The sequence below is a fragment of the Papaver somniferum genome, chromosome 9 (genome assembly GCF_003573695.1).
Source record: "Papaver somniferum cultivar HN1 chromosome 9, ASM357369v1, whole genome shotgun sequence".
NCBI classification, from domain to species: Eukaryota; Viridiplantae; Streptophyta; class Magnoliopsida; order Ranunculales; family Papaveraceae; genus Papaver; species Papaver somniferum.
In genome coordinates, this window is record NC_039366.1 from 36,000,648 (window position 1) to 36,015,819 (window position 15,172).

Sequence of the window (15,172 nt, forward strand, 5' to 3'; positions counted from 1 at the left end):
TTTCATCAAAACTTTTGGCACTTCACAGATCCATCATACTTATAGGACGAATCGAGCATAGAAATGCACCCACTAGCAGACACAGCCGCACAGACATACCAACACCACACAATCTATTGATTTGTATTTCAGATATTGCTAAGTTTGGAATATCTTTAAAAGCATGCAGTGTTTTTGCATCAAACCCTCCAGGCTCCAGCAAACAATATTGAAAAAATAGTAACCAAGCAGTAAATTAGCCTCTGAAAATATCTGGTCATCCTGTGCTCTCATTTTTTAACTTCCCCTGATGACGCATCTTACTTGGAGTGACCAGTTTACGAAAATGTAGAAGTGAGAAGTAGGTTGGGCCGGGCCTATTTAAATATACGTGTCATTCAAGATCCTATTTCAATAAAAATTATTTCTCATCCTTCAAAAACCCTAAAAAAAAAATTAAGTTGAGATTTTTCGGAGAAAACTTTTGCAAAAATGGCGACTTTGAGTAGAATGACGAAGAAAGCTGCATCTTCAGTAATCCCACTAGCAAACAGAAACTGCACCTCTGCTATTTTCAGTACCCCATTGAAGACCAGTAGTACCACCATAAGGTCCATAAGTACTAGCAACATTACTAATCTATCTAGACAAGTATCTCGAGCAACTACAATTCCAACTCATCATCACATCTCTGCTCCACCTAACAAGGGATCCAATTCTGAAGACACTCTTCTCAGTATGATTGAGTCTGAAATCAATTGTTCTGAGGACAAATTTCATGAGGTTTGTTCCCTTTTCAATCAAAGGGCTAGTGCTTTTATGAATATCTATGAATGAGTTTGTCTTCATCATTATTGAACTCTGACTGGTTTTAATGCGTTTTTCTCCGAATAGTTTGTTGAGGCACCAACAGAGTTTCCTTTCAAGATCGTGGATAATGTAAGCAAGGAATCTATAATATTGACTAGAGAGTTTCAGGGTGAGGAGATTAAAGTCACGGTTTACGGGCCTTATCACTATCAGGAGGAGGATAGTGAAGATGACCAATACGAGGAGAAGCAAGAAAAGAGTGATCCATCACAGTATGTTCGCTTGAATGTAAGTATTTCTAAGAAAAGCGGACTAACTTTGGAGCTCAGTGTTACGGCTGATGCAGCAGATGGAATTGTCAGGTTGCTTGTCAAGAATCCAAATGCTCCTCATGATTATCTCACTTACAAAGAACCTGACATCTTGTAAGTGGAATTGATTGCTACCTTAGGCTATTATATTTCCTGCTATATGTTGTTGGGTTTGCTAAATCTTGTAACATCGGTTTTCGTTGTTGCAGAGTTTTGGATGAGAAGTTGCAGAAAGCTTTCCACACATATTTGGAAGTCAGAGGGTTTGAACCCAGCATTGGAAAATTCTTATGTGAATACATGACTAAGAAAAAGCACATGGAATGCAGTACTAACACTAAGTGGTTGAAGTCCTTGAAGAATTTCATTTCCTTTAGTAGTGACGACAGCAGTCGCTTTGGAAAAGTATCTCGAGCAACCTCAATTCCAGCTCATCCTCGATCCTCAGCTTTGGCTGAGAAGAAATCAAATTCGGATGACACTCTTCTCAGAGTTGTTGAGTCTGAAATCCAATGTGCGGAGGACGAATTTCATGAGGTTTATTCCTTTTCTGCTCAAAGGCTACGTTGGATAGATTTAAATTTTATGATTTTGATATTTTGGTACTTACGTTTGTCCTTGATAGGTTTATGCTGAAGCACTAAAGGAGTTTCCTTTTAAGATTGTGGAAGAAGATGCAGGGAAGCAAACTATAACATTGACTCGAGAGTATCAGGGAGATGAGGAGATTAAAGTCACAGCCAGTCATGAATTTGGACAGTGTCTTCTCTTGAAAGGAATTTTTTCGAACAAAAGTGGTCTAACTTTGGAATTCTATGGTAGTGTTCGTGCAGAAGATCATGGAATTAGAATCGCAAGTGTGCAAGTTAAGAATCCAAATGCTTCTGATGAGAACATCCCTTACCATTTTTGCGGAGGACATACTTTCTGGTATGTGGAATTGTTTGATATATTTTTTGGCTGTTGGGTATATCTTGTAATAACGATGGTCTTGTTGTTGTTTTTTCTTGTTCTGAAGGGATTTGCATCAGAAGGTGCAGAATGCTTTCCACACATATTTGGAAAACAGGGGGATTGAACCCAGCATTACCAAAGTCTTATATGACTGCATGGTTAACAAAAAGCACAAGAAACACACCAAGTGGTTGAAGAACTTGAAGAATTTCATTGCCAACTAAATTTTTCTCAAGTTATACTCTTTGCATGGTTTATTCAGAGTGTAAGGAAACATATCGCTTTTGGAATGTTTTATTACTTGGAATATTCTGTAAACTAGTAAGTGATTGTTTAATCCTTAAATATGATCTAAATAGAGTTATAGACAACTCTACGATTTATAAAACATTGTCATGGCACCAAATATTGCCACTTAGTTCGCAAATGATGCCAATACGATATACGATTGCAAATTATGCTTTCTCTTGCTGGGGACAAGCAAAGGATCGCATTAAAGTTGCCGAAAATTCCTAGCCATTCATTTTACTTTCAGAATGCACCAAGGTGATGGATCCTTGTTCTCGGCCAACATCCCACCGGGTATCTCAAATGCATCGTAATGTCAGACTCACGTTTCTACCTTTAAATATTTGGGAACACCTCACACTAAAAACTCAGTTTTCTCTTTGAAAAAATCTGTTAATTCTTCTTGAATGTGGAAGCGTGTTTTGCGGGGTATAAAGCTGATCCATAAACACCTGTTCTGGGATGTTGGAGATGGGCTGTCTATATATTTATGGACTGACCAATTGATACCAGACCTAGATATTACTCTAGATCAAATTTTCTCAGAAAGGAACAATTCGTAACACTCGTATCAGTTTTGATCAATCATGATATAAATGAGTGGAACCAAACCTTAATCATTAGTTCTTTTCCTCATATCACTGCTCAATTTATATTGAATATAAATTTGTTGACTGAATTGAATGATACCTTAGACCAGGATAAACCTAGATGGAAGCTAACTAGTAACGGCATATTCATAGTAAAATCTCTATATGATAGATTAAGCCGAAAACATACTTGCTACGAGAAAATATTGAATTTATGGGAGAAATTCTGGAAAACTGGTTTACCACAAAGAGTTAAATCATTTTTTATGCAAGTATCTTAACAATTCCTTACATGTGATACAGATTCTTAGTTTTTACATGTTTGACATAGACAACCAATGCATTTTCTGTAACAATAACATTGACCCATTGCATCTTCTGTTGTTTGAATGTTGGTTTGCAAAATCAATATGGACTTTTACCTCCCTTTACTGGTGGAGTAATTTTCAATACAAAAAACATTACTTTCAATGAACCTTACAATTTGTGGCTTGCAGGGAATGGAAATTTAGCGGAGATTATGTGTCGTTAAATATTAGTTTATATGGAAATATGTAATATAATTTTTGAGAAAAAAATTATCATCCTCTATTTCTATCAAGAGATTTCTGCAACTTTGGTGCAAACACTTAAATAATGATCTACATTTTAATGTTACTTTAAGAGATGATAGGGCTTTGATATCACCAAGATCTAATTTGAAAGCACCTGATTTGAACTGCTATAAACTAAACTTTGATGCTGTATGGATATCATTTTTTTGTATGCTGGATTTGGTCTAATTATTAAAATGATGCAGGGGAAGGAACAAGAGATAACTCTGGAATATTCAAAGCTTCAACTCCAGAAAAAGAGGAAGCTTTAGCTCTTCTTAAAGGTGCTAAATGGATTGAGAGTAAGGAATAAAGAACTGCTGGATTGAAGGTGACTCTGAGAGGGTAATGAGATTCATTAAAGGGAAGGATGCCATGATGTGTTTGGAAAAATCAAGGAACAATTAAAGAGGTAGTGAAGATTCTAAAGGATTGTAACAACTTTTTGGGTTTTTAATGTATTAAGAGGTCAGGAAATCAAGTTGTAGACACTTTGGCCATGAATTCTAGGAAATCTTCGATTTTCAATTCTTGGAAAGACGAGATGCCAAACTTTCTAAGTTAGGTTATGTTATTAGATAAAATTAATACTATTAAGAGCAATGAAAGCAACATAGCTACTGCAGTAGATGACACAGAACCATGTCTGTTGTCTCATAATCATCTTGGGGAAACTATTCTTCCATGAAAGTATGGCAACACCCTTGTCCTTTGGTTTTTTCTTCTTCTTTTGGGTTAAGTTGTACTTTGTTTGCTTATTAATATATTCCACTTTTACTCGCAAAAAAAAAACACCCCCAAAATCTCCAAAATCTTAAATGCAACATTTAGACTAAATAAACATCCACGAGTAACTCTTGATGTATGATATGAAGAGCCAATATATTACTTTGGTGATAAATCGTTGAGTGATGATACCGATGATCTGAGAAAAGAAAAGGTTTTTATAAAATTATGTACCGACTAAAGAAAAAGTTTTTATGAAATTCTTTAAAAGAAAAGAAATCTAGAGAGTAAAATTCATTTGGCCGAATCCAATATATATATGGGCTTTTGGGTTGAGATGTGTCAACCAAGGAAACTCAAATTCCCAAATATGTACGTAACTACTTCTCGTCGTTCTTTAATTCTTCTAAAACTAAAAACCCTAAAAAACTCTGAACAGAGATTTCTGAGAAACTTCTCGTGCGGCAGAAATGGCGACCACTTTCATTAAAGTGATGAAGAAAGTGATCCCACTAACATACAGAACTCCTCATAGAAACTGCACCTCTGCCATTTTGAATACCCCAATGAAAACCAGTACCTGTACCACCATCAGTACTAATCTATTCAGAGACGTATTTCACAGGACTACAATTCCAACTCATCATCACTTCTCTTCTCTGGCGAAAAAGAGATCCAATTCCGATGACACTCTTCTCAGTGCTATTGAGCCAGTAATCGATTCTTTTCGTGAGGTTTGTTATCCCATTTTCGCTCAAAAGCTAGTTTATTTTTGTTTTTTTTAACTGCATAAAAAGGAGTGAGTCCGATTAGTTAACCTTGATGTATGTATGTTTTTTTTTCGATAGGTTGAGGCACCAAGAGATTTTCCTTCCATGATTGAGGATAATCCAAGGAATGACCGAACTATAACATTAACTAGAGAGTATCAGGGTGATGAAACTAAAGTCATAGTTCATTGGCCTTCTTATAAAGATTCTGGTAATTATATTGAGCTGGATGTAAGTGTTTCAAATAAAAGTGGATTCACTTTGAAATGCAGCGTTGAGGATGATTATAGTACAGAAGGATATACAATTAGGTATTTGGCTGTCGAGAATCCAAATGCTTCTGATGATTATATTGCGTGCGGAAATGATGATTTCTCGTAAGTGTAGTTGATTGCTAGCAATTTGTTTGGTTATTATATCTTCTGCTATCGGTTGTTAACGGTTCCTGATACATATCTTGTAACATCTCTTGTTTTTTTTGGTTTTGAAGGCATTTAGATGAGAACCTGCAAAAAGCTTTACGGACATACTTAGAAGTCAGAGGGATTGAATTTGGCATTCACAACTTCCTATATGAGTACATGATTAACAGAAAGTACAAGAAATACACTGCGTGGTTGAAGAAATTGAAAATTTTCATTGCCAGCTAAAGTTTTCTCAAGTTCAAGTGCTTTTGAAGGTTATACTCTCTTACGTTAATGATTAAGTGCTTGTTGGAAATGGATCTGGTCTACAAATATCTCACGCTGTATCTAAATTAACTAAAAATATTTTATCTGTTAGCCAATTTATTTTACTTTGTTGATTCTGGTTTTAAGTTAAGGAACCAAGGAATTGAAGCCGTACTTGCAACGGGCATTATTAAGGTGGAGCGATTGCAGCTTTCTCTGTTATTAAAGGAAGAACAGTAGTAAGTGACTTGTGGCACCATCGCCACCCTCACTTTAAGATTTTGGAAAATTTGAACTCCGGCCAATAACTTAATTTTTGTTTTAATGGAATAACAAGTTTGATATTTGTTCTTGCTGTCAATGCAATTGGGTAAAATTTGTCGCCTTTCTTTCCCTCACTATAATAATATATCTACGGTTAGTAGTATTTATTTTGCGATGACGAACATCGATCTTTTTTTTTCTTCCGGGGAGGCAAGGAAAGATTTCCATGGGATTAAGTTGAAAACATACTTTACGCCACGCTGTTTTGATAATCCATGGAAATGGATTTTTCACCAAACACTAGAAAATACTTTATTTCAACGAAAAGATAGGTAATTTCATGGAACTAATTCATATCAAACACAACCTAATAGGAATTCCATGATACTAAGAGATAGGGATCTCGGCAACCACGCACCTCTCCAAACTCGCAAGTAACTCGCAAGTTCCAAGTTCCTATATATGATCCTGCTCAACAAAAGGAAGTTTGACCAGACACGGCCAGAGTTGACCATGTGATTTTTTCTCTGCTAGGGTTTGCGCGTCTGGTTCATCCAATCCAGCCATCTACTAGGGTTTTCGCGTCTGGTTCTTCCAATCCATCCATGGCCAGAGAGGATTTTCATCTCTAACCCAACCTCTCCTTCTTATGATCATCTTGTTTCGACGAATTTAATTTTAGAGTTTCCCCCTTGATTTGTACCTCAAAATCAGGAACCGAAACTACTTCAATACTTGGGATTTTTACCAATAGTAGTATTGAATGGCAAAAATCTTCCGAAAATGGTCCATCCATGAAATCCTTCCAAAAGTAGTGGTAGGCTATTTTTTAGGACGTATATGCCCCCAACTTTCACGAGAATACCGTGATTTACCCGTCCATATAATATATACGTGCACATCCGAATTTTTTATTATTATTAAATTTTTTTAATATTATAGTAAATTTATTTTTGGACTGTGACCCCACCATTTTTGTTACTGTTACCAGGTGGATGTGCAGACATCACACCTAAAAGTATATAGACATCAAACATCTAGGCATAATATTATGTTGGATAAGTGTAGACATCCATGTTTCGAAGTCTAGACATCGGACACTATTCATAAAATATGTAGAGATCAGACTATAAATACGTGGACATCAACTATAAAATATGGACATCAGCTATAAATATGTGGACATCGGGCAATAAAAGTGTAGACATCGGGCTATAAAGGGTACCTTGGGTATTACGTAAATACACCACTATTTTTGAAAGATTTTCAAATTTAATACTAATTTCGGAAGATATTGACATTTCAATACAACCCACGGTAATTTCCTCTCAAAACTAGGTTTGGAGTAGATTGGTCCAATGTATGTCCAATGAAATCTCAAGCTGAAGATTAGTCGTTACTGTTTAAATCATCAGATTTAATGGAAGGCAAGAAGGTGACAGCGGTACAATCAAAAGATTTTGAAAAAACAGTCGAGGATTGTAAAAATATGGTTATCGGGTTTTTTGCAGGTTGTAGATAAACGATGGAATCCCAAGGTGATAGACGCATTTATGTGTCTAATATAGCTCATTTGTATATATTGTTAGTACTCGATATTGTACTTATTTGGTTATTTTATGTATTTGTAGGTGTTTTTGGAAAATAATCTCTTGCGGCGAATTTGGCTAAAAATGTGGCATTTGGACCTCCGTTGATAACGTACCGGAAGCGCCTCAGAAGTGTACCGGAAGTATCCCAGAAATACCCCGGAGGAACCCCGAAAAAAATGTGGAAAATGCCCCAGAGGACACTTGCTATACGGACCCTTGATTTTGGATAAGGGGTAACCTAATTACTAAGGGGTGACCCATTTCCAGGCATCTGCTAAAGGGAGACCATCCACAGATAAGGGGAGGTCAACTTCTCAAATTCAAAAGAAAATTTTGGCGGGAAAAAAAGGCAGCAGCGTCAACAGTTTTTGATCAAGGATTTGAGCGACCTAGTAGGCGATTCAATGGGCAAATTTGGTACCCACAGACTCTACAAGACATAAGGGACCTGTTAGAAGCGATTAGACCCATCTAATTGGGCTGGATAAGTCAGAAAATCCACACAAAGTCAAGACAGTGCACACGGTCCCTGTTTAGGGTTTTGAATTGGTTTGAAAGATTTGGGAGAGATTCTTGCGTGGGATATACTTCAAAACAGTTGAGTTCAAGTCAGATAAGATTTTGGGAGCAATAGAATAGCTCACAGACGCATACAAAGATCGACAGATGGAATTATTGTTCAAACTGCACGTGAAGAATAAGAGATTTATTCTCGAATTTGATCGAGTTTCTAGGGAATCTGAAGGCTATATAAGTGTTGGTTTACATCAAAGAAAGGTTAGAGACCCTTAGGAGAGAGTTTAGAGTTGATGAGAGCCTAGGAGAAGCAATTATAGAGGAGACAACGCTGCTGCTGCTGCCATTAAAGCTTCTGAAGAACACGAAGAACAGACTCGCAGAGTCAGTCGTTCTTCAGCAGACTTATTTTCGTACCACTGCTGTTGTTTCACAGCAGTAGATAGTTATCGTTTACAGCAGTCTTAAACTACCATACCCCTTTGTAACAGTGGCGCTGTAACACCATTACAGCGTTGCAAATTTCTGTTTCATCTTATATTCATCAATAAAAACACCTGTTTTAGCCATGAATTCATCTTGTGAGTGTGTCTTTGGGATGAGGAGCTAAACCCATTAGCCGAGACGACGGAGGAAGCCATTGGTCCATATTGATTGGTATAATTCTAATTTTATTATTTATTTGCAATATTATTATTTGATTATTTGCATGGAATTGAATTTAAAATATTAGTTTTTATTGAATAGTTGTGAATTATTTTGATGAAGCATGCTGGGTTTTAAAAACTTTTGATGTTTTATACTTTGTGATTACAATTATTACTTCAAAAATATATTTGAGGCAAATATTAGAATTATTTTTAAAGATAGAATTGCATGAATATTATTTAGAATTTACTATTTAATTGGTTAATGGTGGAATCCTAGTCTTGGTATTTTCTCTAAAGGTTTGAACTATTTTATTTATTTGCCTGTTTAATTTAAATCTAGAAAAATTGTTTTCTTCACAAGTCTGAAAAGAACCGTTTTACCACTACTACTACAATCACTATTTGAAAAACCATCACAAGGCTGAGGTACAATTTGGACCATATGGTGATAATGCAAATGCTTTTGTTTTCAAATTTATGAATGAAGATGATCGAAGAGTAGCTCTTAAACAAGGGGCTTTTTACATCTCAACTCAACTATTTATAATAAGGCCGTAGAGTTTGTTGATTGAGCAATCAATTGCAGAGATGAAAACAATTCCAGTTTGGGTTTTGATTTATAATGTTCCACTTTATCAATGAAATAAATTAGGTTTGAGTGCGATTTCTAGCTTTCTTGGAAATCCATTGATGATGGATGTATGCACTAAGAAGAAAACTAGGCTCATATATGCTAGAGTATGTGTGGAAATTGATTTTGATTGCGGTTTTCCTAGTCTTATTCCACTATGGATTGATAGGGTGCATATCATGGATTTGCCTGTAGAATGCCAAGGGAAACCTACTAACACTACACCAAATTCAGTAATTTGTAACATTGAATTGTTACGCTAATGAGTGTGATAGTAGTACTTACACAAATTTGTGTGACATTCATGAAAAGTGTAACAATATATCCCATTTTAATTTATTTTTTGTTTTTAGTGTGACCATTTGAATACTACTCCCTCCGTTCCATTTTAGATGATATTTTAGGGTTTTTTTTCTTGTTCCACACTACTTGAAAGTTTTCATATTTTCCCACAAAACTACCAATAAACCCTAACATTTTGCCTTGTGAGTATAAGTTTATTTTTAAATGTACTAATAACAATTAATGTTTAAAGACTTTTTTTATGGGTATAGTTGGAAAATCTTCATTTCTCTTTCCATTTCTTAATCTGCATGAAAACTCGTATAACATCATCTAAAATAGAACGGAGGGAGTATTATATAAGAATAAATTAAAAATAAAAACAATTTAGAAAAATAATTTCCCTGCCGAGAGCCGAGAGAATAAAACCAAAATATATATAAAATATTAAATTCTCCCACCTCTTAACGATTTTTTAGTGGATCCTCCCCTATCTATCGAAATAACTATATTTCCTAGTTATTATCAAAACCTAAAAAACTGAACCAAGAAGAACACAGAAAGTAACAGTCCCGAAAGATATCATCTTCTCCTCTACCTAGGTATTTCAGAACCTGAAAGCTGAGCATCAAAAGATTAGGTATTTTAGAAATCATTGTTTTCTTGAAACTTTTTCTCTTTGTTGTAAGATTTGTACTGTTTTCGTGTTTTTCTTCCAACAATGAAGATCCGATCCTTTGCTGTTATTCGGCCTTATTCTATGAGAAAATTATGAATATTATCTCATGTTAGATTTGATTTTATGGGTTTTCATAGATTTGATTTTAGGGATTTCTATAGCTTGATTATTCTAATTATATTATTCCATGCCTTACTTTTATGATTGAGATTCCTTACCATTCTTCTTCCATTGTAATTTTTTTTCCCCTCTAATTTCTATTTCAGGTTAACAAACTTTTGGTAGAATTTCAAGGATATTGTGCAACACGATCTCGTGTTATGTTACTTTCGTACTCTTTTTGGTGTTGATTTATATGTATAGAGTAATTTAACATGTTTGTCAAGTTGTTTGATGAATTGCACCAAAGAAACTGATTCACTTCAAGTTTTGTGTTTTTGTCGATAGACTATGCTATGGAAAAGATTCATCATACATTGCCATGTGGGTGAACTAGGGAGTGAAATATATGATATTCATGAACATATGGGTATTTGTAGTTTCTAATTAATGTTTAGATGATTTATTTGCCCCTTACTTTTCCATGTGAATTTGCCCCTTAATTTAATTTCATGAAATTGTAAAAAACAAAAAACTAATTTCAATTGTTGTGGACAAAAGTTGTGACTGACAGGATACATATATCTCAGCACATAGATGGCCTTCCTTTGGTTGGCAGTTATAAGTGGTGGTGATGGGGCAACCTACCTGAAGATGCAGGGATTGAAGGTGTTGATAGTAGCAGCTGATTTGACTAGCATCGGGGAAGAAAAACTCATTGCAGATAAGGGTCAAGGTGATGAGGTTATACTCATCCTAATGCAGGGGTAGTGAAGGTTGGGAAAGGGTGGTAACTCCACATGGCAAAAGCGGAGCGTAGCTACCGGAAATCCTATAGCCACACCAAAGTGATAATAATAAGAAACAGACGATGGAAATCAATTCTAGATAATTATTATGAAGATAAGCTATTACATAATTGTAAATCAATCTTTCTTGGCTCTCTCGAACGGATTCAACCAAAAAATCTCCCGTGTACAATGGCGTCTTGTCCCTTGTATAGAGGTTACATAATGCTTTACAGCTAATAAAGCCCATCATTGTGGAAAGCCGAGGCATCCCAAAATCTGATGCAACTGAATTGGGTTCAGTTCAGTTGCAAATTCGATAAGATCCTACTGAACTTCAATACCCATCACGGGCCCAATCCAATATACATAGAACGATTTTTTGGGATCATGGTTTTTTGGGGGACCATGGTCTTATTAGGTCACCTACCCTAGAATGATAAGGGATGTCCTAAAAATAATCCTACTTAGCAAGTTTACTAATTTGTCCTTAATCTAATTAACATTAACCCTAATACTAACCCTAACCGTGATCCATCTTCTTCTTCCTCTTCCTCTCTTCCTCTCTTCTTCTTCTTCTTCTTCTTCTTCATTTCAAACTCGTCTTCATCGTCGATTCATCGCCGATTCATAAAATTTTGTTTTTCATCGATTCACGGGTATTTCTCGACAAACCCATTCATTTTAATTTGTTTTCATCGATTCAATTGAATAGAAATAATCAAAATAGGCTTGAAATGGTAGTTACAGTGTTGAGTTCGGTTAGAACGTGTTTTCTATTTGCCCTAGGTTCCTAACCGATCTCACTGAACTGAAGAACACGAAGAACAGTTCGGTTCTATGTGATTCAGAACTTAGTTACCGAACTGTAGAGTTCGGTTGTTTCGCAAAGAAATTGTAAAATTTCCATGTAACCGAACTATAGGGTTAAAAAAATAGAAAGAAATTTTAAGGATGTAACCGAACCTTACCACTTTTCCCATTAGTTTTATTAGTCTTATAATCGAACTCTGACCTATGAGTTCGGTTCAATCGCAAACATTGTAAAATTTCCATGTAACCGAACTGTAGGGTTAAAAAAAATAGAAAGAAATTTTGAGGATGTAACCGAACCTTACCACTTTTCCCATTAGTTTTATTAGTCTTATAACCGAACTCTTACCTATGAGTTCGGTTCGGTAGCAAACATTTTAAAACCTCCATGTAACCGAACTGTATGGTTAAAAACATAGAAATATTTTTTTTCTTATTAGGTTCGGTTGGCTATGCTCTAAGTTCAAGTTTAAGAAACAACCGAACTTACTAATCTGAGTTCGGTTGGATCGCAGAAGCATGCAGTTTGCGATCCAACTGAACTCTTGAGTTATTGTAAACAAGGTTGTTCAGGTGGAGTTCGGTAACCTGCGTGTTTGGATCAAGTAACCGAACTACATCTTCAAACTAGTTCGGCTACTTGTTCATCTCACAAAGAAACCGAACAACACCTTCATATGAGTTCGGTTACTTGTTCGTCCTCACAAGGAAACCGAACTACACCTTCAGATGAGTTCGGTTACTTGTCTTCATATAAACTAACCGAACAGTTCAAAATCCAGTTCCAAATCTTACATTTTGGGGAATTTTTACCAATTAAACATACATTATCTAAGTTTGCATCATACATGTTCACCCAAATACTCATCCTCCTGTTGTGATTAACAATTTTTTTTATTTTCCATGTTTTTCTCCTTCATCTTCTCTAACTCTAATCTCACAAAAATTCCACTCATAATAATTTACTCAACTAATAATAAACCCATCTTTTAATTTAATATCACTAATTATTTTTAATTAAATTATTTTACTAATCATAACCTAAATTAATTAGGAGGGTAGATTAGGTATTAAATAAATAATTAGATATGGGGTGACCTAAAATTAATTCCAATGTCTTTACCCAAAATTTAACCATGGTCCCCAAAAAAATCATGGTCCCAAAAAATCGTTCTATAAATATGGGTATATGGGCCGAGATTTATTAAGCAAGAAAATACAGATTCCTCCAGAAATATTGGGTATGCTATGAAAGTTTTTGGTATGCCCAAAAACATGGCTCATTCGATAAGATCCTGCTGAACTTCAGTACCCATCACGGGCCCAATCCAATATACATATGGGCATATGGGCCGAGATTTATTAAGCAAGAAAATACAGATTCCTCCGGAAATACTACTTCCTTCTAAAACCCTACAGAACCACTACGAGATTTCGAGATTTCTGAGGAAAGTTCTCGTGCTGCAAAAATGGCGACTAATACTTTGAGTAGAATGATGAAGAAAGCTGCATGTTCAGTAATCCTCCCACTAGCAAGCAGAAGAACTCCTCGTAGAAACGACACCCCTGCCATTCTATTTAGACAAGTATTTCGAACAACTTCAATTCCAACTCATCATCATCATCAATTCTCTGCTCTAGCTGAGAAGAAATCCAACTCCGATGACACTTTTCTCAGAGTTATTGAGTCTGAAATCAACGATTCTGCTGAGCATGAGGTTTGTTCCCTATTCCGCTCAAAGGCTAGTGCTTTTATTTTTTTGGACGGATACACTTAATTTCAGGACTTTGATATTTGGGTACGTCTATTTAATTACCAGTGTCTGTATGTGTGTTTTCAATAGGTTGCTGAGTTACCAAGAGATTTTCCTTTCAGGATTGAGGATACTTCAGAGGAAGGAATTAAACTATTATTGACTAGAGAGTATGAGGATGAGATGATTGAAGTCGGAGTTCGCAGAGGTCTCTCTGCTGATTATGTTGATATGGATGCAAGTGTTTACTGGTTTCATCAAAAGAAAGCGGACTAACTTTGAAATTCGATGTTAGGGTTTCATCAGAAGATAGATTTGTTTACTGGTCACTAAGCACAGGTAGAATTGAGATCAACTCTATGTCTATCACGAATCAAAACGATTCAGATGATTTTAGGGCTGGTTTGGAAGCAACAGCACCCCCTTCCTGGTAAGTGGAACCGACTGCTAGTTTTGCTAGTTGTTGTTGGGTTTGCATAACGTTTTATTGTTTATTTTTCGTTTTGAAGGGAATTGGACTATAGCGTGATTACAGCTTTACACAAATATTTGGAAGTCAGAGGGATTGAACCCAGCATTAACAAATTCTTATATGAATATTATAACTCCATGGTTAAGAAAAAGCACAAGAAACACACGGCGTTGTTGAAGAACTTGAAGAATTTCATTGCCAAGTAATTTTTGTAAAATTTAGAGCTTTCAAAGGTTACTTATACTCTTTGCAGGATTGACAAAACAGATGGCGTATTCCACCTTTTCGATGTTTTATTACTTGGGAACTTAATTTGATTCCATTTTTATGAATAATTGTATTAAGTAATTGTTTGATCATTGAATGTGATCTACATGCAGGAATAAACAACTCGCTTACATTGGCTTTGTATTCCTATTTGAAGACTAATTCTTGGAATCTAACATTTTTCAGACTATGAGACTAAGACCATTACAAGATGATAGCTTTTGCATGTGTCTAAAATAATACTCTGCATGTCCACCTCTGTTGCCCCTTCACAGAAAATTCGCCGATTTCGTTCTTTCCCTAAGGTCCAACATAGGGAAAACTCGTTAAATCATTTTATTAAAACTTAGAATCAATACGTACGTGATAAAGGAAACCCTAATTTGGAGAACAAAATAATTTTCTCTCTCTTAAGATTTTGTCTAAGCCCTCTCAAAAAGTATCTTTTTTTACTAAGCCCTTATTTTCGGATTTCGGGTGCGTCAAATGTCTCCCTGCTTCTATATTGCCGTGCTAACCGTCTAAATGCCGCATTGATCTTCAAGTTTTTCGTGTGACTTAGTGACGTCATCTAGTTCTTCATTGAAAATATCATTTACGCGACTTAGTGACGTCATCTAGTTCTTCATTGAAAATATCATTTACGCGTCATATTCGCTTGCTATCTGGGTTG

At 35.6% G+C, this 15,172-nt stretch overlaps 2 protein-coding genes across 2 annotated transcripts; both read left to right on the forward strand.

Annotated features, from left to right (window-relative positions):
- The first annotated feature begins 4,721 nt into the window (after window positions 1-4,721).
- LOC113311783 (uncharacterized protein At2g39795, mitochondrial-like) lies at window positions 4,722-5,671 on the forward strand. Its single transcript, XM_026560580.1, has 3 exons — window positions 4,722-4,985; window positions 5,100-5,398; window positions 5,512-5,671. Exons 1-3 carry the CDS (start codon window positions 4,722-4,724, stop codon window positions 5,669-5,671), a joined length of 723 nt encoding a protein of 240 aa, XP_026416365.1.
- A 7,800-nt stretch (window positions 5,672-13,471) lies between these two features.
- Window positions 13,472-14,500, forward strand: LOC113309294. Its single transcript, XM_026557715.1, has 3 exons — window positions 13,472-13,724; window positions 13,851-14,190; window positions 14,270-14,500. The coding sequence occupies exons 1-2, from the start codon at window positions 13,476-13,478 to the stop codon at window positions 14,034-14,036; spliced, it is 435 nt and encodes a 144-aa protein (XP_026413500.1). The 5' UTR covers window positions 13,472-13,475; the 3' UTR covers window positions 14,037-14,190; window positions 14,270-14,500.
- Window positions 14,501-15,172: the final 672 nt, after the last annotated feature.

What these genes read in the sequence shown, in the direction of transcription:
- LOC113311783 (XM_026560580.1), top strand. Translation starts at nt 4,722, where the DNA reads ATGGCGACCACTTTCATTAAAGTGATGAAGAAAGTGATCCCACTAACA. An exon ending in TAATCGATTCTTTTCGTGAG is followed by an intron (nt 4,986 to 5,099) that starts GTTTGTTATCCC and finishes TTTTTTCGATAG; the next exon opens with GTTGAGGCACCAAGAGATTT. An exon ending in TGCGGAAATGATGATTTCTC is followed by an intron (nt 5,399 to 5,511) that starts GTAAGTGTAGTT and finishes TTGGTTTTGAAG; the next exon opens with GCATTTAGATGAGAACCTGC.
- LOC113309294 (XM_026557715.1), top strand. Translation starts at nt 13,476, where the DNA reads ATGGCGACTAATACTTTGAGTAGAATGATGAAGAAAGCTGCATGTTCA. An exon ending in ACGATTCTGCTGAGCATGAG is followed by an intron (nt 13,725 to 13,850) that starts GTTTGTTCCCTA and finishes TGTTTTCAATAG; the next exon opens with GTTGCTGAGTTACCAAGAGA.